This window comes from Mytilus edulis, chromosome 11, assembly GCF_963676685.1.
Source record: "Mytilus edulis chromosome 11, xbMytEdul2.2, whole genome shotgun sequence".
Classification (NCBI taxonomy): Eukaryota; Metazoa; Mollusca; class Bivalvia; order Mytilida; family Mytilidae; genus Mytilus; species Mytilus edulis.
In genome coordinates this window covers 6,680,751-6,702,360 of record NC_092354.1, presented here as the reverse complement: position 1 = coordinate 6,702,360, position 21,610 = coordinate 6,680,751, and the positions used below count along the sequence as shown (strand labels likewise).

At 31.9% G+C, this 21,610-nt stretch overlaps 1 protein-coding gene across 1 annotated transcript; it reads left to right on the top strand.

Annotated features, from left to right (window-relative positions):
* The first annotated feature begins 6,751 nt into the window (after window positions 1–6,751).
* Window positions 6,752–15,246, top strand: LOC139493934 (pinin-like). The gene is made up of 9 exons (XM_071282107.1): window positions 6,752–6,836; window positions 8,151–8,232; window positions 9,035–9,118; window positions 9,316–9,360; window positions 9,776–9,856; window positions 10,458–10,512; window positions 11,069–11,588; window positions 12,373–12,437; window positions 12,925–15,246. Exons 1-9 carry the CDS (start codon window positions 6,752–6,754, stop codon window positions 13,108–13,110), a joined length of 1,203 nt encoding a protein of 400 aa, XP_071138208.1. The 3' UTR covers window positions 13,111–15,246.
* The last annotated feature ends 6,364 nt before the right edge of the window (window positions 15,247–21,610 follow it).

Here is a 21,610-nt window from a genome sequence, read left to right as displayed (position 1 = left end):
TGCCATGATAAATGTATAGATATTGTAGCAAGAAAATGAGTGTTTTAAGAGTATCGATATGAAATTTGATGAAACTGGAATATCTTTAACTGACTAGAGAGAAAAAATAAACACATGTTAAATTTACTTGAAAAAGAAAGAAGTATTTACTTAAATAGGTAAATGAAATATAAGAACTTTGACCATTCTTATATCTTATATCATGGCAGTTTCTTTTATTTGGTTACAGTTTATTTGTTTTCTGCTTCAAGCGCTGTAATCGTGACAGTCAAATTTTATTAGAAACCATTCATCTGATGAAATAATATGCAATTGCCATAAATTCTACCTACCCATATTGTTGTCTTATATTTATGCCATTTGGTATGAAATCTTTACCTAAACAGGTAAAAAATTCTAAACCTGTTTAGGTAAAGAAATAAATAAATAAATTAAATACATGTTTAAATTGAACATTTTTTGGATGAAATATTTCAGTTTTTAACAATTTTTTTTTGTCAAGACAAAAAAATCTGTTTTATTACACCCATCCTTTTTCTCATACTCTAAAGGGGGAACAGACCTGCATGCATTTAGTACATGAACAAATAAATGATACAAAGTTATAATTCTTTATCAAGAAAGACACTGTGTTAGAGTTTGCCATAATAAATGTATAGATATTGTAGCAAGAATATGAGTGTTTTCAGAGAATCAGTATTCAATTTGAAGGAACTGTAATATCTTTAATTGACTAGAGAGAGAAAATGAACACATGTTAAATTTACTTGAAAAAGAAAGAAGTATTTACTTAAATAGGTAAATAAAATTAAATCTTTGACCATTCTGATATTTTATATCATGGCAGTTTCTTTAAATTGGTTTCATGATCGTATTCTGGTAGTGTCATTCTAAACTAGTCATTGCATTAAATTAATGTACACTATGTTAAATTTTTCAGTTTAACAATGGACTCCCCAGGATTACAAGGTACAGACATGAAAGGCATGACAAGGAACACACCTGACAACTTTGGTATGTATAGGGCAGTTACTTTATTGGAGCCTATTGTCAAAGGACAGTACAAGTCCAGTTTTTCTTTAGTTCTTACATATGTACCTATGACTGATTGCAGTGTCCACTAAGGCCATTCTATATTGACTCAGTAATTATTATTGAAAAATCATGGGGTTGTCTCTGTTGTCATTAAAAACAGACAGTTGTCTATCATGCCTGTGAGTGCCAAAGATCCATTGCATTTGTTTATCATAATACATGTACATGTAAAGTACCCACAAAATTGAATGAATAACTGTTTAAATTCCTGTCCTGAGCTTATCCTTTGTCTGATTACTTTCTGTTTGCATTATTTTTATACATATTAACACTTTATTAACCTCACCATTTCTGTGATTTCACAAAAAAAAACAATCATAGTTTTAATACCATTTCAGACACTGAGAGTTTTAGTTGTTTTGTTTTCCTCAAGATTGCTTTCATTTGACTTTATCCTGCAGAAAAGACTTTCATTTTTTATTTATTCAGATAATAGAAAATTTAAAATGGCTGGACTGCAGTCTGCTGTCATTGTTGAATGTTCAGATGAGCTAAAAAAACATATTGATAAACTTAATACCTTTTGTCGCTTATGTCATAAAGTAATTTCCAAGCAGTATAACAAACTGTCTTTTGCAAGGGAAATTTTAGCTTTATTTGGCATAAAAGTTGAGGGTGAACCAAATGAAATCTTCCCATTATATGTGTGCCACACATGTTCAAGACATTTATACAGATACAGAAGTGGGACAGACATTTCATCTTTACAAACATTACAAGCAATTAAGTTGAAAGTTTACCTTCCTCACAGTAAAGATTGTGTGATATGTTTTATAAATGAGCCATCTGTCAAAGGTAGACCAAAGAAAAGAAAGTTGAAGCATGTCAACAATGAAAATCAAGATTCCATTGACTATGTACAAGAGTGTGATATATCTGAGAATATGAGCCAAGATTGGGATCCGACAGACAAGGGAGTAATTACTGTAAATTTTGGGAATGCAAACCAAACAACTGATATTATGCTTCTTTTAAAACATATTCAACATGTCATATCAAGCACTAGCAAAGAACAGCATGAAGATTTCTTTTCCAAATTTTTAGATTTATTACCAACAAACAGTTTATCAGTTTTGTGTGAATGCTTAGGTAGGAAGCAAAAACAATCTATTTCCAGAGATGCTGATTCTTTTTTTCTTCTGTACAAAGACATGGAAGCAATGTCCAGTTTTAACATCTTTGATTGGGTGAAGAAAAGAGACCAAAGTGTCACAGCATATTTACTTGGCCTAGCTGGTTGTGATGTCAATGCTCTTGAAAAAAATCCCAGAGATGCTCTCATAGTATCACGTGCAGTAGAACACATATATTATTTATGCAGCAGACATTTTATTTCCCCAGTATCATTCTTAGCAAACCTCACATCCTATGCCATGACAGGTAGCAAGGTTGTTGTTGATATCTTTGGAAACTCAAGTCCTGCAGGTCATTATAAAACTGTCACAAACTGGCTGAAAGATCAGGGAAGTCAACCAGTACAACTTCCATCTAATGATTTAATGAATGTATTTGACAATGAACAGGTAGTTGGCAAAACTTATTCAATTAAACCTGGCAATAAGGTACCAGTTTCTGTTATAACCAACAAAGGATTTTTAGAATTAAACATGCAATCTAGTGGTAAAACCCTGCAAAATGAGCTTGCTCTTAAACCTGAAGTGAAACTGAATCTTCAGGGCCATAATCTCATGACGAAAAAATCATTATCTGAGGAAAAAAGTGAAAATGGAGAAAGAAGTTCATATCCTAATGATAAGGAAGTCAAGCTAAGATCTGTGATAAATTGTATGATTGATCAAGTCAGTCAACTGTATGTTAAAATGGAAACTGACCATAATGAACAGCTTTATCATTTTATAGATCATGCTATTGAAGTTGTACTTGCTGAACAGCAAGACATGGACGGTTATTTTGAAGATCCAATTGACTTAAAAGTTAGACAGGATATTGTTGATGAAAATTACATCAAATGTGCCTCATGTGGCACCCTCAATTCAAAAAGAAAACAGAAATGCACTGGCTGTGATGAAAGGGAAGGTATCAAAAAGGCTAAACTTGACCAGAAAAACACAAAACCTGATCAAAAGAAAAAAGAAAAGATTCCAAAACTAGTATTCATTCATGATGAAGACCAAAGCAAAGTAAGCACTGTCACAACTGAATTTACTCAATATGACCATATCACTACAAACCATAAAGGAAAACATGAATTAGTTTTGACAGACCCAGTGTACTGCAACCCAAATAGTATAAAGTCAGTCGCACTTGTCTTGAGGAAAATTGGGGAGGAGAATGGAATTCATAGATATGGTGGGAATAAACGTCATTGGACGTTTGTTTGTTGTGATGGTTTGCCTTACTTAATTATTAAAAAACTAAAAGAAGAAGCATTAGTTTGTGGCATAACAGGCTGCCATGAATCATTTCTTTCCAGAGATTTGTATGAAAGGCATTGTGAGCAAACTCATCAAGGATCACAGAAACAGTTTATGCATGAGTTTGACTGGATGTATCTTAGAATTGGTGCTGGCCATTATGAAATGAATCTTGTTAAGTCCTTTTTTGAACTGAACTGGACACCATTCTTAGAAACTTTATGTGAAATTATGGGTTTCTGTACAGATTCCTCTAAGCAGTTTGCTAAATCCTGTAAGGACCATCATAAAAGTTGGCGCCTGCTACTCATATTCCATCTGAGTTCTTTACAGGAGCTTGTCCTTCCATATGTAAGAAATTGCTTTTCTTCTAGATGTCCCCCAACAGCTAAAGGATTCTTAACATCAAGCATAGAGAAATACTCATATGGAAATTATCAAAACTTCAAATACATGTTAGATCAAGTTTGCAAATTCTCACAGGGAATAGTCAATTTTCGAATGGCAACTCGTAGGAACAATGCAAGTTTAATGAAAAGTTCCAAATACATGACCAAGGAACTATTCCATGGCAGAAACCATCCTAAGTACCAGAAGATTGAACTATATGATACAATACAGGACCGAATGATGCCAGACAATGTCAGGGAACTGAATGACCTTTATGCATCTATTACAACAAGTGGTAACCCCTCTGCAGGTGAAGATTTAGACTTTGTTTTAGAGGAAAAAAATAAACAGCTTAAGGCATGGATACCAAAAGGCATGCCAACAGATATCATTTGGCAAACAGTCTGCAGAAACAACTCTCTTTCCCTTTTTGGTATACAGTCCACCAAAAATGTATCAAGACCATTAGGTATTGAGGATGCAATAACAGCATATAGAACTTGTCTCCGTAGGAGCCATTATTTGGATAAAGAAAAAGATCACACTTCCATCTCCGGAATTGCCCTTGATGAAGGACTTGTAAACTTTGTACAAGAGTCAACAAAGAAAAGAATAGTTATGCTAAGAACAGAATTTCTTGGAGAGATATTTGAAGAACAATCAACATTCAAGCACCCATTACCAATAACCCCGAGTGAAAGAGAGAAATTGGAAAGCTTTGGAAATATGACTATAAAGCAAATCCAAAAAGAAATACATAAAATGTTGAACAAAATTCCGGACCCCTTTCAGTTTGACTACCACAATTATATCTATGAGCAGGAGGTTAAAACCAAGGGGAAAACAAAACTACTAAACTTCTTGGAAGAATTGAAGAGAGTCATGGAAACTCTTGACACAGAATTTGAAGATCAAATAAGGTACAATTTGCATGGTTACGCATGCCAAGATATAAATTCAGGCATATTATTTGGTGGCATGTGACACTGTCAATTCAACATAATTTCTCTGATACCTTGACCCATAACTATTAATAATTCCTACTGTCATGAATGTACATCACTTGATTATTCTTACAAAGTCATGAGCATGATGAATGAAATGTGAATCAGCATGATATTTTTTACAATGCTAGTCTGTAAAATATTGCATGATGTATGTTGTAATTGTTATATAACTTTATCTTTTTTAGATCGCATGTATATCTTAGTGTATCCAATAAGTACAGCCATAATGATTGTTGGTGTGTTAATCTTCCTGATATTTTTTATTAGGAAGACAAGAATTAGAATACATGCAAGGTATTCATATATTCATTAGTTTTACTTTTCACTTTTTTTATATCCCCAAAAATTTTTTTTTTTTTGGGGGGGGGGGGGGTATATAGGAATCACCCTGACAGTCTGTCTGTCTCTCCGTCTATCTGTCTGTCCATATTTCTTGTCAGCACAACTCCTCCAAAACAAATGGACAGAAACTAATGAAACTTTACACAGTTGCCGTACAGAACCCGAGAATGTGCATGAAGGAAATAATCTTGGTCCAAAATATTTCAAGGGAGATAATTGAACTACTTAGTTAAATATTGCAATTTGTGGTAACAAGTCTAATAAGTGCAGCTCCTTTTGAAGGGCTTAATTTATCGATATTGTTGAAACTTTTCACACATACAAAAACACAACCTAAGAATTTGCAAGTAGGAAAATAATCCTTGTCCAAAATATTTCAAAGGAGATAATTGACCTTATATATTGCATATATGCGGTAACAGGTCTCATAAGCGCAACTTTTCAACAGCTTGGTCAATATTGATGAAATTTTACACACCTGCAGTACATAATCTGACGAAAATAACGTTCATAGCAGGTGACCGTTTTATCAAGGTGACTGGAAAGGCAGGATTGACTGTATTGTAAAATTTTCACCAATTCATCAAAAAATTTTGTTCAAAATAAAATGCTAGAATACATAAATTTGGTTGATTGGCCAGTAACTACTAGCTCCTGTATATATATTTTATTTGGGAATATACTTAACCTGTGCATATACGCATGTAGCATGTCACACAAATGTATTGTTGGTTGCACAAGTCATAGATAAAGGGCTAACTTGAACATTGATTTATATAGTACAAGAAGACATTATTTTGGATCTAAACTACTTAGGAATTTTATTGACTGCAAACCCATTTAAGATTTTTATTAGTACTCATCTATTTTCTTAGCACCATGCAATCAAATGTTCATGAATTTCAAAATGTACATGAGATGACTTATGTCATTTGGTCCCTTGTGAAGAGCTGTCTCATTGGAAATTACACCTGTCATTTGGTCCCTTGTGAAGAGCTGTCTCATTGGAAATTACACCACATTTTTTTTTTATATTTACATCTGTATAACAACTAAAGGTTAGTTGAGGAACATATTAAGCAAGTAAACCCAATGCATATCATTGAAAGAAATTCATTGAAGTTTTTTAGCATTTGCACCTAATGATTTATTTATAATTTCAATTTTTCTTTTTCAGTTACAGAAGTGAGGCAGAGAGTGGTGGAGGCTTCTAGCTCTCCACGGGCCATAAAGCATCCACATAGATATAAAAAGAAAAAACCAGGGGTTAAAGTAAAATATACAGACAAAACTGATGAAAGACAACATAAGAGAACAGCATTGGCTGCAGCCAAATCAAGAGCTGTAGCCAAGCTAAAACAAATTGCTCAAAAACTAGAGAGAGAACAGATCTTTGATCCTGTTGATACACTTTTCATAATTAGTAGAAGGGGATCAGAACACATACAGAAGTGCTATGGTTATGGCAGTTTATACAAAAAATTTATAAAAGGAGACAAATTGACAACGTATCCGCCATTTGAAAGTAGAGTCAAGCCAATAATGCCAGTTATTAAAAAGGACAAAGTAACATCTTTCCTTACCCCTGGAAAAGGAGCCTACTCATTTGCCCAGGGAAGTGGACAAAGTATATCGGAGACACAAAGGAAAAATTTGGAAACTATCCAAATAACTGTGAATGAGGATGACATTCATGACATTTGAATGTAAGTACTAATAAAAACAAGTTGAGTAAATAAATTTCTTATTATTCCCCTACCAGCAATGCCTAGTGGACTATAGATTTGCACACTGTCTGTCCATAGGTCTTTCTGTCAACCAGTCAGTCTGGCAAATCAGTTTTTGACACTTTTTTGTAATGCTTGAAGATTTGGTATGAAGTTTTAGCGTGACATGTCGTGAACTGATCTTTTTTTGCATAGTTTGGATCCCACGACATAAAAATTCAAGTGATCATTTTGCGACACTTTTTTCATAATGATTAAAGATATTGATTTGGTTTAGGGTATATAGATTTAACATGACAAGTTACAGATCAGGTTAGAATATTGTTTTTGAACACTGTTTTCCAACTGGTAGGGGACTATGTACTGCCTTGCAAAAACCTCAGAATGTTAAATACTATGAATGCAGGTCTGTGTCTACACTTGTTCATAACATGATTTATGACATTATTTAAAACTAGGAGAGAACACTGTTAAATTTGCATAATGTAGTTCATCTATGACAGGTCAAGATTTAAGTCAGTCTTGAATCATTTTATTTCATTAACAATACTGAAGTCATGTTAGTAGAAAAGGAAACCCATATTGCAGCAAAAGAAAACTAACATAAACAAAATGTTCCATTTAAAAGGGTGAATGAAACCAGACATTATGTATCTAAGCTCATATTCACAAAAACTAAAGTAATACTTTAAATTATAATAGATCTTGTTCTTGTCATGCATGTACACTGAAATAATATTTTTTTATGTATTTCTAGTGAACCGCCCAATGCTTTAGAAGTTCCTAAAAGAAGAGGAGATTTGAAAAGACTTTTTTCAGAAAGGTGAAATGTTTCTCTAAATTTATTTTTTAAATTTTAATTTGTCAGCACATAAAAAGTAAAATATCATGGAAAGTTCAAAACAGCCTGTGATTTAAATCATTTTGAATAGATACTGAAAATTCCGGTAGATATTTTTTTTTGGCTACAGCACATTGTATTAGACATAGGTATACATATTTTCCGTTAAAAATGTTATGGCCTACTGACATGGCTGACTGAAAATGAGAAATTTTACCTAAATGGAACACAAACAGTTTCAAGAAAGACGGATAGTTTTATCAGTCACCAGTATCATATTATCTTTCCTCATCAGGCTTGTTGCAAAACATAAAACTTATATTTGCATTTATATTTCTGCTCATCTGATTTGTATCTTGTGTCTGTCTTATAGATCCAAAACAAGAGGCAGCCGGGGCAGAGGTCGTGGTAGAGGAAGAGGAAGAGGTGGAGGAAGAGGTGGAAAATCATCAAAAGTACTCTTGGAAACAACCAAGTATGTATCATCTGAAAGCAATTTTGATATAATATTTATGTACTAAACACTATAAAAATGAAGGTGCGGTGTAATTGCCAATGAAAAATCTCTTCACAAGAGACCAAATGACACAGATATTAACAACTATAGGTCACTGTTCCACCTGCAAGAATGAGCAAATCACATACCGCATAGACAGCTATAAAAGGCCCCGAAATGACAAATGTAAAACAATTAGAACAAAAAACTTACTTGGCCTATGTGCTTATTTTAATTTTGAAGAAAACAACATAGATTTTCAAATGCTTAAGATTTTTGTGCTAAAAAACATCACAGTGTATGATTAATGCAATAATGGGTCACCATTGTGCAGTACTTTACACCTTTCATCCAAACTTTATACAAATTATTCTTCACATCAAATTTTTATGTCAAAACATAAGATTTTGACTTTTTAAATATACAGCAATGAGCATATTTTTTTTTTATTATAAATGCATTCAATTCCATGTAACCAATTAAATGACTTCAGTAATTTTTCAATGCTTTTCTTAAGTAACGTTTTGAAAACAACATTTTGATTTTGATTCATTATCGGCTGATCTTGCTAATGTAGTGTATGTTTAAACTTTCTACTTTAATTGATCCTTCAGTTATTTTAATCCAAGCGTCATGATGGGCCTTATGTTAGACAAAATAGTGTCCGGGGTAGAAAAAATTGATAAGCCTGGCACCTTTAATAAGTATTAATGCCCTTAAATTCTTATATAGTAATTAGTTAAATACAATTGTTATTGTAGCAACATTGAAATGCCAAGCAGTGATGATAATGAAATGAGTCCTGTTTATGCTGTAGAAGATAATGATAATTCTGTGAAATTGAGGTAAAAAGTTTTTAAAATAGTTAAATGATCATTCTTGTTCTCCATTTTATTATGATGATTGTTTAAAATTTCACACACATGTATACTTTTTTTACAATATCATATGACAAATTATCATTATGAAACAGAAAAATATTTCAGTTCACAGAGAATTATTTGTTGTCATTCGATTTACCTTTAAACTTCTTTTTTTTCAGACCAAAGAGGAAAACAGCAAAGGTTCTAGTCTATGAAGATGACAGGTAGGTTCATTATCACTGAACTAGTATATATTTGTTTAGGGGCCAGCTGAAGGACGCCTCCGGGTGCGGATATTTGACGCTACATTGAAGACCTGTTGGTGACCTTCTGTTGTTGTTTTTTTATTTGGTCGGGTTGTTCTCACTTTGACACATTCCCCATTTTCATTATCAATTTTATTATCTGATTAAATCAACATTCTTAAGTACAGCTGTCTACTCAAATATTGGTGACTAGAAAAAAGGAAATGTTAAAAACAAACACTTGAAAAATCCCACCTTATCACTGTATATTTAACTGTATTTGTATTTTATAATAAGTTTGCATTCTATTAGCTATAGGGTGTTACTGGTTTATTTATCAAAATCTGAACTTTTTTCTGAAAAATGATAAATGATGAGAAAATACTTATTGTAGTGAAATGGAAGTTCCAGACAGCCGGGAGATCAGTCCTGTCGTTGTTTTGGAAGATGTTGTATTAAATAGTTCTTTACTAAGGTGAGCATGACAGGATATTTCTCTTGGATATATACTTTAAAGGGACTTCTGACTATCAATTTAAAGATACTTCTTAAGAATGTACAACTCTGTATCAACTATGCATGGCATGCTCGCCTACAGTGCAGTAGCCTTGAGTAGGTTGTGGGTTCAACCCTCGTCTGCGTCCAACCAAAGACTTTAAAATTGGTATTTTCTGCTATTCCATCAAGCACACATCATTGAGGAGTTACAGCAAAGACTTGTCATCAAAGAGTCAGAATAATGTGTCCAGGTAAAGTGACATGTCTTCCTGCGACCTGTTACCTTGTGAGCTAGCACATTAAAAATCTGGCTCAGCATGTTAGTCTAGTACAAAGCAGGGTTAATATTCATTTATCCTTATTATGTTCTTGTCCTGAATATGCTTCTGGACATAAACAACTATCCATCAATCCATCAACTATGCATGTACATGTATGCAAATCATTTCTTATAACAGTGTACAATTTAATCTTTCAAATTTCTGAATGAATTTCTTTTGATATGATTTTCTTTTTCTCAATTTGTATAAAGAAATTTTGATTCTTTACATTTGACAAAGTTAATTACTTTATTATAGAGAGGCCTCTGTCCTGATGGCAAATATGGATTTTTATGTTGATCCAACAGATAAAGTAAGTACATACATCTTAATTATCCAAATTTTGATCATGTGTTTCTTGTTACAGTCACATGTAATAACTATTCCAATTAAGTTGCCATAACCATGATACTGTTATAATATAATCCATCAAATACAAAAGAGCAAATTTTATACCATGTCTATCTCCTTCCTTACTCTCTCAACATTTAATTCAACAACATGAATATCACTTGACTGATTTTTACCAAATTTGACAGGAATGATGTATGGTATAAAATTAAGCAAAGATATCAGGCATAAAATATTTGTGCATGTCAGACAAATGTTTCTCCTTAATAAGAATCATCAGTGATGCTCTAATGGAAAGTTAAAAAGCTAAATCAAGTTTAAAACTGTGAATTTATGAATATGACTATATCAGTCATACATCTTGTCACCAACTAATAACAAGCAACTTTTGGTGTAGCTTTATCATGATAAGAGATTCAAGCTCTATATCGCCTCTTGTTCCGTAATATTTTACGTAAGAAACAAAAATTATTGAATCAGATTAACAATAAAGATTTTTAAAATACTGTAATTTAAAGGAGCCAACTGAAGCATCTAAAAACCAAGTGGAACAACCAACCCAACCAGAGGAAAAATCAGAGAAACCAGATGTACACACAAATATACAACCAGAAGAACAAACAGAAGTACACACAGATATACAACCAGAAGAACAAACAGAAGTACACACAGATATACACCCAGAAGAACAAACAGAAGTACACACAGATATACAACCAGAAGAACAAACAGAAGTACACACAGATATACACCCAGAAGTACACACAGATATACAACCAGAAGAACAAACAGAAGTACACACAGATATACACCCAGAAGAACAAACAGAAGTATACACAGATATACACCCAGAAGTACACACAGATATACAACCAGAAGAACAAACAGAAGTACACACAGATATACACCCAGAAGAACAAACAGAAGTACACACAGATATACAACCTGAAGTACAAACAGAAAAACAACCAGAAGAACAAACAGAAGTACACACAGATGTACACATGGATGTACAACCTGAGGAAATTTTAAGTAAAGGTATACTTTGCTACTGTCTCATTGCAATTTTATTGTATTTACAAAATATTCACACATTAAAAAAGAAAACTGCTGGAAGATTATATTCATAAACCACTTGTATATAAAGCAGTTAGTATGCACAGAAAGGAAATGTTTCAACTTCTTTACTGTTCTTTCAGCATTGACAGAAATTATAACTTACTTTATCAGGTGTCTTTAGGGGACAAAATTAGTTGTGGGAAACACAATACAATTATAACCTTGGTATGAGGTTGATACAAGGATATATTAACCTGAAATAAGTATATTGACTGAGGACAAAGTCTGAGGTCAATATACTTCTTTGGGTCGATATATCATGTACTGACCGAGTACAAAGGCTATAATTGTTATATTATTAATTACTGACCATATCAGTATCCTATAATATTCCCTTTTTTGATGGGTTTTTTTTACACAGTCTCTTAGACAATTTCATCATATTAGTTCTGATTTCCATTTTGTATGTTCTTGTTAGTACATTTATATATTTTGAAGACTTTTTTAAACTTAATCGATCATAAATATACACTTTTTTTAAAACAATATCATGAAATTCATTAGTTGACTTCAAAAAGTATATCGGTTCTTAGATATTCTAAAAATAACCATGCAATACCTATATATAAAAAAACGTGCAATATCATTTTTAAATCTACCGTTTTCAGTCTACCTTAGAAAATATAGTTTAACACATGACTATCCCTGAACTAATCAAATTAGTAAGAATATACAAATTAATATATATTTTTTTTGGTTTCAGGTGATTTTGTTCTGGTGGAACTTAGAATTGAAAAGACGTTAAGAACAAAGCAGTTCATTGGAAAGGTTTGTAAACAATAGAATTCTGTCAAATGTTAGACTACACTTGTTCTGACTTTATGTATCAGCCTTATATTTTATTTAAATTGATCCATAGCTAAAACATGATTGAAGAGTGTAGATTAATTGAAATAAATATAAAAGTATTAATAATAGAGTAGAATAATGCTTTAGAAAAATATTTTAAAAGTAACAAATCCAAGTAGCCAACTTGACTCTTCAAATACTTTTTTGTTAAAAGCTGTGTCCCTTAACCAATTCCAGCAAGCATAATACTTGTACCCTTCTGTAAATACTTTTAAATCCTTGATGTGTATATTATATACATATCAATTGTACTTACTTCTATTTGAACCTGATTTATTTTGATCTTTCATAAATATAGAAAAAATATTGCATTTTAAAGTGTTTTTTTTTCTATTTATTTATTACAATCTTAATTTCATAAAATGAATTTTAAGATCCAACAAAATCCATTATATTTTTTTTCCAGGTAATAAGTATAGCAGCAGACGATGTTGATGTTACTTTCATGAAAAAGACTCAAAATGGACTGTTCATTTGGCCGGAAATCTCAGATAAAAGTATCGTAGACAGAAAAAGGATTATAAAGAAATTGAACCATCCAAAAGAAATAAGAAAAAGGCGTTCTATTGAGATGTTTTTTCAAGACACCTGATATTGATCTTTACAATGACATTAACTGGCTTATTCTTACTTAAATATTATATATAATGTATACACTTTCCCCCTGATATTTTAGCCCACATTTAGGAAATGTGAGCTTTTGCCATCATTTGGCATCCGTCATTGTCGTCCATCTGGTGTAAACTATTTCAAAGATCTTCTCCTCTGAAACTACTGAACCAATTCTAATCAAACTTAAGATGAATGATCGTTAGGGTATCTAGAATTAAATTTGTGTTTTATTTTCAGTTTCTTAAAAACTCATGACTGCCTTGACTAAAAATAGAACATAGGGGTCTAAGTTTGTGTTTTATTTTCAATTACCTCAAGAAAAATTGCCACTTTGGCTCAATAAGAACTTAGGGGTAAATTGCATTTTATTGTTTGCCTTTGAAGACAATAAATTACAGATACAAAGAATATTCATTTTTAAGCACACATTTATATATACATTGAAAAGCTAAATAATCATTGAGAAAAGATTTAAACAAAGAATTACAGGTGAGCAATTCAGGCTCTTGAGAGCCTCTGTTTTTTTAACGATATCTATGTGGATGTTTTATTAGCAATATGAATAGTGTAACATAATTGTATATATGTTTTTTGCCTAGGCTTTATTTTTGAACATTATTACAAACATTTTGTACTTTGTTTTACAATATTCTTGTAACATGTCAAGTCAGTTTTAAAACTTTATGCTATAGGACAAAATTTGTTTACATTTTTTATTTCAGCTTAGTGATATTATCCAGAATAATCCATTACCCATATGAATATGTTGTGACTGAACTATCCAATACTTTTTATGATCTGTTTGAGCATGCACATCCCATTTTAAAATGTGTATTGCTGATGAAAAATGTTGAAATATACCATATATATGTAGGGCCTTTTTTCAAATATTGTTACTTTTGTATTTAGGTATATGATATTTTTTTTATGATGTTCATTGTTACTGAATATATCAATGTTCACTGTCATGACTGTTTTGAAAGCAATCGTTTTATAAGCTATTGTTTTGATAAGTTTTATTTGGAAGGCCCATGTGGTGCTTTTATTTTTCTCCATTTAGCTTTCTTGGCTCTATTGGCCAAGTGAGCTATTGTTGTTACTATTTTGTGAATTTTTTTTCACAAAAAATCTCAGGGATGTTATCAAAATTCCAGAGGAATAATCTCTTTAAAAAGGAATATGACGGCTAAAGCGTTTTAGTAATCTCAGGAATATAAAATTTTATTATTCACATTGTCATGATTGTACATGTATGTAAATAGTATTCATGGTAGATAGAGGTTGTATTTTATTTCTACAATGTTTTTATTTTCTGTACTTATGTATTTCCTATTTTATCTTTGTGTTAAGCAAGTATTTCCTATTTTATCTTTGTGTTAAGCAAGTATTTCCTATTTTATCTTTGTGTTAAGCAAGTATTTCCTATTTTATCTTTGTGTTAAGCAAGTATTTCCTATTTTATCTTTGTGTTAAGCAAGTATGTACAAGTTTTTACAATACTTAGTTTTTTATGAGGTATTTTTTGCCCACAATGTTTCACCAGAAATGACACAAATGTTGAAATCATTGATGCATTCCCCATTTTCTATTCTCAATTTTATTTCAGATCTAAACAACAAAACTAACAGCATTTTTTTTATATGGCATAATTTGGTTTTGCGAAATTTCTGTAACTGCATAGTATCATTACAGCCATTGTTTCCTTGTACAATAACCTACATTTGTTATTTCAGCATAACTCGTGAAAGGAGATTATCTCATTAGAATTCACACAATAACAGTATACATTATTTTCTTGTGTTAAATTATTCCATTGACTGAAGATAATGAATCTCTATGTACCCATCCGTGTATCAGTTTTACATGTAGAACAACCTTTAGTAGAAAATTTAATTTAGCTACTGATAGCTTTTGCTAGTCAAGAAAGTGGTTAAACAAATGATTAAAAACTTCTTTTGTTATTTGAACATTTAATAAGATGCATGTATATGGACTGTGTCCACACTTAATGCACTTGTTTCTATATTTTATGAATGATTTCTGTTCAAAAACACATATTCATTTAGCTGTCAGTTGTTTAGATATATGTTGATTAATAAACCATATTTTTACACTGTATTATTTCTTTTCATTGTTTCAACAATTACAATCTCCCCCTAATATTCAAAATAGAATTTGTGAAAGTCTTTTTAATTTAAATTAATTATAGTGTTTACTTAAAAAAGTAAACAAAAATAAGGGAGGTAATCAAAAAATCTAGTGGACTCAGAATATATCTGTATTAAGTTGATTAAATAAAGAAAAAGATCATTTGTCAAAGGGAGATAATCCAAAGTTGTTTTTTTTTACCTATTTAGGTAAATTCAGCATATTTGCATAGGTAAAAGAATTTTACCTGTGGAAGCTATAGGAAGTTTACACAATCAGGTAAATAATATTAACTTCTGCCAGTGAGACCCCAGACTGGATTACGCGGTCAGATTATCAAATAAACATGGTCAAGTATTCGCGAATTTAACATATAGTTTGAAAACAAACATAAGATAAGTGATATTGTACTAACAGTCGGATACTCGAGTCATGCTTTCCGTCAGAAACATTATAAAATGGTGTGAAAACATCATAAACAGCTGACACGGACTTGCTTGTTTTGATGCATTTTTAAGCTTTGAAATGACATTGGGTGTAAGAATAAATGTGACGACAACCAATAGAAACGTCACAATTAGATTGCGATTGAATCGTTATAAACTTATGGAGACCTGCCTTAACATTAGTGGGTAGCATTAATCCTGACAGCATTTAATTCACTCTTAAAAATACGTCATTGTAGTCGTTCTGTTGGTTATAAAAACAATACATTATGAAGAAGTAATATCCTCTTCTGACGAGTATGTTCCAACTAAGAGTGACGTTAGCAATTCAGATTCAAGTTCCTGCATCAATGTGTCTGAGGAATTTTCAGATGGTTTTGAAGTCGTCAAATTTAGAAAACGCATGAGATGTAAGAAAATAAATGACTATTCGAGAATAAAACGTGTAAACCAATAAAACAAGTGATTGAATCAAAATTATCTGGACAAAAAGAAGACATATTTAGAGAGATGAAAATCGCAGAACATGAAAGTCTTTCTGAATATAGAAAAGTACATGATTTAAACAGAAATCACTCAAAGAGATTGGATGTTTTTTTGAAATACAACGCATTATGTCACCACCATGTTCCTGCTGTAGGTAATTGTTCTTTGAAGCCATGCCAAGACAAACAACAGATAAGATGGATGCTACTACACTTAGACAATTACTGTGTAATCATATAGAAGAAAATTCTTATTATTAAAGTGACTTTTTAAAAATTTTTCTGATACATGTTTTCATCTTATTTTCAGCATATGGACTCCAAATTGTCCATGGACAGTAAGGATGTCATTTATGCCCTGAACTCTAAAATAGCAACAATGACAAGAGCAGTCAGAACCAAGAGGTCACCAGAGGCACAACTAGAGGACCAATAAACAATTTATAATAAATAATTTGCAGTTTCTCCAAAGGCTTTCTGTCTTGTGTTGATTACAAACAAATTTACCAACCGAATTAGAAGTTGATAGTGAAAGAGTGATGCAGTTCTTCATTTTTACAAATATGTAAAAACTGTGGTATATTCTGTTTTTCAGCTATAATTACAGATTTCAAGAGCATAGATATTTGACATTAGTTAGCAGAATATCTATAATGGTTACATGGCAAGCTAGCTGCTAACTTTGCAGAAAATCTAATTTGCATAATTATGCTTGCTGCCAGCTTGCCGCAAACTTCATTTGCATGGTAAAATGGTTGCCGCAAGTTTGCAGCAAAATCATGTTTGCCGCAAACCTCATTTGCATGGTAAAATGGTCACGCAGGGCTTTTATTTCGGTAAGGGTTCCTCTATTGGTTCGTTATAAAGTTTTGCCTCATTACAACAAATGCACCTAGTCGTTTTGACCAATCTGAGAAATGAAACATTTTTCTCTCAAAAAAATCCATAGCCCCCACCCCCTCAAAAAATGAAAATCGAATGGTTGCTGCCTAAAGGAATGTGCGTTGAAATATTTACTTTTAAAAAAATATACTCATATTAAAAAGTTTAGGAATTGTGTCATTATACTTGGAAAATAAAGATTTATTTAATTTTAATTATACATATATATGAGATATATTTCTTGGCACCATGAGGACATTTAAATGCCAAGTCACTTTGACATTTTGTGTTTTTTTAACAATTATTTGATAATCTTTGATATATTTTTGATATATTTTGTTTAAAAAGTTGGTTTATATACAATAGTTCAAGAAAAATAAAAAAAATATTTTTTGTAGAAATAAGCGTTTTTTATTCAAAGAAAATAATCAGAAAAAATGAATTGTGTGATTTTTTGTCCTGTGACTTTCTGTCCTACATTCAATTATGTTCGTCATCGAACCCCCTTACATGGGCGTTCGCTATAATAGGTGTGTATCAATTTGAGCTTCCCTTAACTATCTTAATGTAGGGTTAAGCTAGCAAATTAACATTGCAATAACATTTCGTAGTGTTCTGGTAATTGTGTTTTGGGAAGATGGTCGTTCCCTTAGAGGAAACAGTATTGGCTATAAATACCTTATCTATGTATACTATAGTAACACCACCTCATTATGATGTTCCCGTGCTATGATAAGACATGCATTGTATACTGTGTATTGCCAGTCGCCATTAAATAGTTACATCTTTATGCCTGCAGCCAAACACTTAAATAATATGACATGATATACATACAATGACTAAATTATTGAAACTGATAACATTGTTAATCTAAAGGAATCATTGAATAAGTTATGTTCGTCATCGAATCGCCTTTCATGGACGTTCGTTATGCTATTTTTGTATCAATGTTAGCTTCCATTTACTACCTTAATGTAGGGCTTAATTGGCACTTTAAGCCAACTTTACTTTAAATAACATTTCGTAGTTTCTGGCCATGATGTTATTTGGAAAATTGTCGTTCCCTAGAGAAAGGTATGTAATATTCATTAAATGACTAAAATATTTAAGAACTGATGGAATTGTTACTGTACTGATTATGTCAAATATCTTTTACGATGACAAGTTCTTTGTTTGACGCAGGAGAAGAAATGGATCTCGGGACAGTGTATCTTTCTATGTATGCGTTCCTGATTGCATTAAATAAGAACAAGACCAATTTAAATGTCAAGTAGTCAATTGTTATATATCTAGTGAAGAATAAGTTGGAAACGACGTTGATATGAAATGAATCATCGAATCGTTGATAGATGTGTATAGAGACATGTATGTGTGATACATAAAATGACAAAAATATTGGTGGAATTGTTACTGTACCAATAATGGCAAAGACATTTAACTATAAACAGTCTTTTGTTTGAAGCAGCAGTATCAATGGATCGCTGAACAGAGTATCTTTCGATGTATGTGTTCCTGATAGCATTTTGATAGATCACGAACAATTTATACTTGATGCAATAGTCAATTGTAATATATCAAGAAAAGAATAAGTTGGAAACGACGTAAATATGAAATGAATCAGTGATGTAGTTATGTTCTTTATCAGTTTGCCTTATATGAACGTATGCTATGCGAGTTGTGTATCAATTTGAGCCTTCCTTGAATTTCTTAATGTAGGGTTAAGTTTGACTTTAAATCAAATTTACTTCAATTAACATTTTATTAATATTTCGTAGTGTACTGGTAACTTTGTTATTTTGAATTTGGTCGTTCCCGTAGAGGAAAGTATGTTATATACATTGAATGACATAAATATTAAAAGCTGATTCAAATATTACTGTACTGTTAACGTCAAATATATTTTTCAATCAAGTTCCTTTGTTTGAAGCAGCAGAATAAGTTGATCTTGGATCCATCAATACATGTGTTCCTAATGACAAGTACCGTTTAACCTGCATGCAATATCAGTTATTATATTTCTACGGAAGAATAATTTGGAAGTGACGTTAATATGAAAGGAATCATTGAATTATGATTGTCAACTAATCGCCTAAATTAGAGCATCCCTTGACTGCTTCAATGTAGGGTTAGGTTAACATTTTAAATCAACTTTACTTTAATTAACATTGTAATAACAATCGTAGTGTTCTGGCACATGTGTTTCGGGGAAATGGTATATCCTGTGGATGAATGTATGTGATATACATGAAATGACTGAAAAATCGGTAACGGATGGACCTGTTACTCTACTGATCACGTCAAATATATTTTACGTTTGAAGCAGCAGAATAAATACACTATGGACCTTTGAACGGTATATCCATAAATATATTCAGTTAATGTTGCCCCAGTTTAACGTTTCTTGACCACGTGTGTATAATGAAACAACGATTGCTTCCTAATAAGGTGAAACGTTCTAGCTGTGTAGTGAACATAAAGTAAATTAGTACAAGAAAGGGCATATGATGTGGCACCATTTAAGAACGAATGATAATGAAGATTTCACACAGCAAAGAAGAAGGTTCAAACCACTGGAGCCCCCCCCCCCCCCAATTCAATTACAGAAAAAAATGGATAAAATAAAAGTGTTAACAAACGATATATATCTATACTATTAAACGAGAAGACCTCATTTTGGGTGTCGCTCCTCTTCTTTCCACAATAAATTAATCAAAACGCCTCTGTGTCCTATAGGTACAGTGCATAGTCGCATTTGTCATCCATTCATATGATTATTCAGATTGAGTTATTTTGGGAGAAAAACGAGAAAAAAGGCATCCGGATAATGTCCCGTCATTGGACGAAATTTTAAGTCAGATTAGACTTCCGGTTTGCGTTTTTCTGTATACTTTGAACAAACATATACAAAGAATAAAGTGTATTTTCAGAATTCTATCTGCTATCATTTTCAAGTTTACTATCTACGGCGGTCACAGAGTTTATTAAATAGAGAGAGTCTGTATACCATATCAATGACGTAAACTTAGAATTGAAAGTAAATACACTATATTTATATAGTTACTGTAATGAATGTTCATAATATACAGATAAGCGCTAAAAATATTCATGTGAACTTTTGATACCTTTTCTAAAATTCTCCAGTCATTAAATCTTTTACAAAATTCATTGATTACAAAAGAAAAAGAAGATGTGGTATGATTGCCATGTTGAGACAACTCTAGATAAGCGCTAAAAATATTCATGTGAACTTTTGATACCTTTTCTAAATTTCTCCAGTCATTAAATCTTTTCATTGATTACAAAAAAAAGAAGATGTGGTATGATTGCCATGTTGAGACAACTCTCCACAAGAGACCAATATGACACAGAAATTAACAACTATAGGTCACCGTACGACCTTCAACAACGAGCAAAGCCCATACCCCATACTCAGCTTTAAAAGCCCCGAACTGACAATGTAAAACAATCAGTCAAACCAGAAAACTAGCGGCCTTATTTATGCACAAAAAATGAACGAAAAACGAATATGTAACACATAAACAAACGACAACCACTGAATTACAGGCTCCTTGCTTAAATGTTCATAACATACTAAATGTATGTTCATATTGAAATTGATAGAAAACCAAAAATTGGGAATTTTGGAAATAATGACCTATGACTTATGACACTTTTGCTGAAATTCTCCAGTCATTCAATATTTTACAAAATTCTTCCAAAAACACTTTACATACTTTAAACTACGCTCTGAATGACCGCGATTTCGCGGGTGTGTTCTAGTTGTTTTTATTAATGCACGTGTGTTATCTTTCACTACTGTTATGGCTGATGGACAACGTGACAGGTTTTTGATAAATAGGAAGATGTGAATTTTATTTTCTGAAGCTCTCTTATTGGTTGTAGTTGGCATAACTTAACTAGGAGTTGTACGTCTCCTACCTTCTCTACCGCAGTCCCCTTTCCACATACAACTTTTAGGATTAATGTTATGATTTATTATTTTCGCCTTCAAAGAAACCACTTTAAAATTGGAATGGCATTGCTGAATGTCTTTATCGTCCAGTGTAAACGATTCTTCTAAGTTTTTACATCTTCGAACACTTCTCTGTTCCATGTTTATTACAGCGAATGTTTCTTTTACAGTATTTAACTTCTTCGTCATTGAATGGCACTGTTATAAAAAGTTTATTATTCCAGTCCATGATTACGATGCTTTGTGCCTCCTTAGTTCCCTGAAATAATAATGTAGAAATTGTTTAATTTTTTCAGCATGAAAATAAAAAAACAGTTTTCCAAAAATTTCAAAGACTGTTGATTTTTTGTTTTGAATGGTTTCATATATTATACCGTGTGGACTTGTAAAACTTACTTTACGATATAAAGATACTTTCACTGCAGCTGTTGCTGTAAGACAGGCAAATATAAATTCAAAAGATTCAACTAAGTGTTCTGATGCAAAGCTTTGTATTGTGCTAACATATTTAGTTTATTTGCAGTTTTTGGCTTATAACTCAAACCA

Bases quoted from the DNA above. Each gene is read 5' to 3' on its own strand.
- LOC139493934 (XM_071282107.1), top strand. From the start codon at position 6,752: ATGCCAGTTATTAAAAAGGACAAAGTAACATCTTTCCTTACCCCTGGA. The intron at 8,233-9,034 runs GTACTCTTGGAA...TTGTTATTGTAG, and splicing joins GAGGTGGAAAATCATCAAAA to CAACATTGAAATGCCAAGCA. The intron at 9,857-10,457 runs GTGAGCATGACA...ACTTTATTATAG, and splicing joins TTAAATAGTTCTTTACTAAG to AGAGGCCTCTGTCCTGATGG.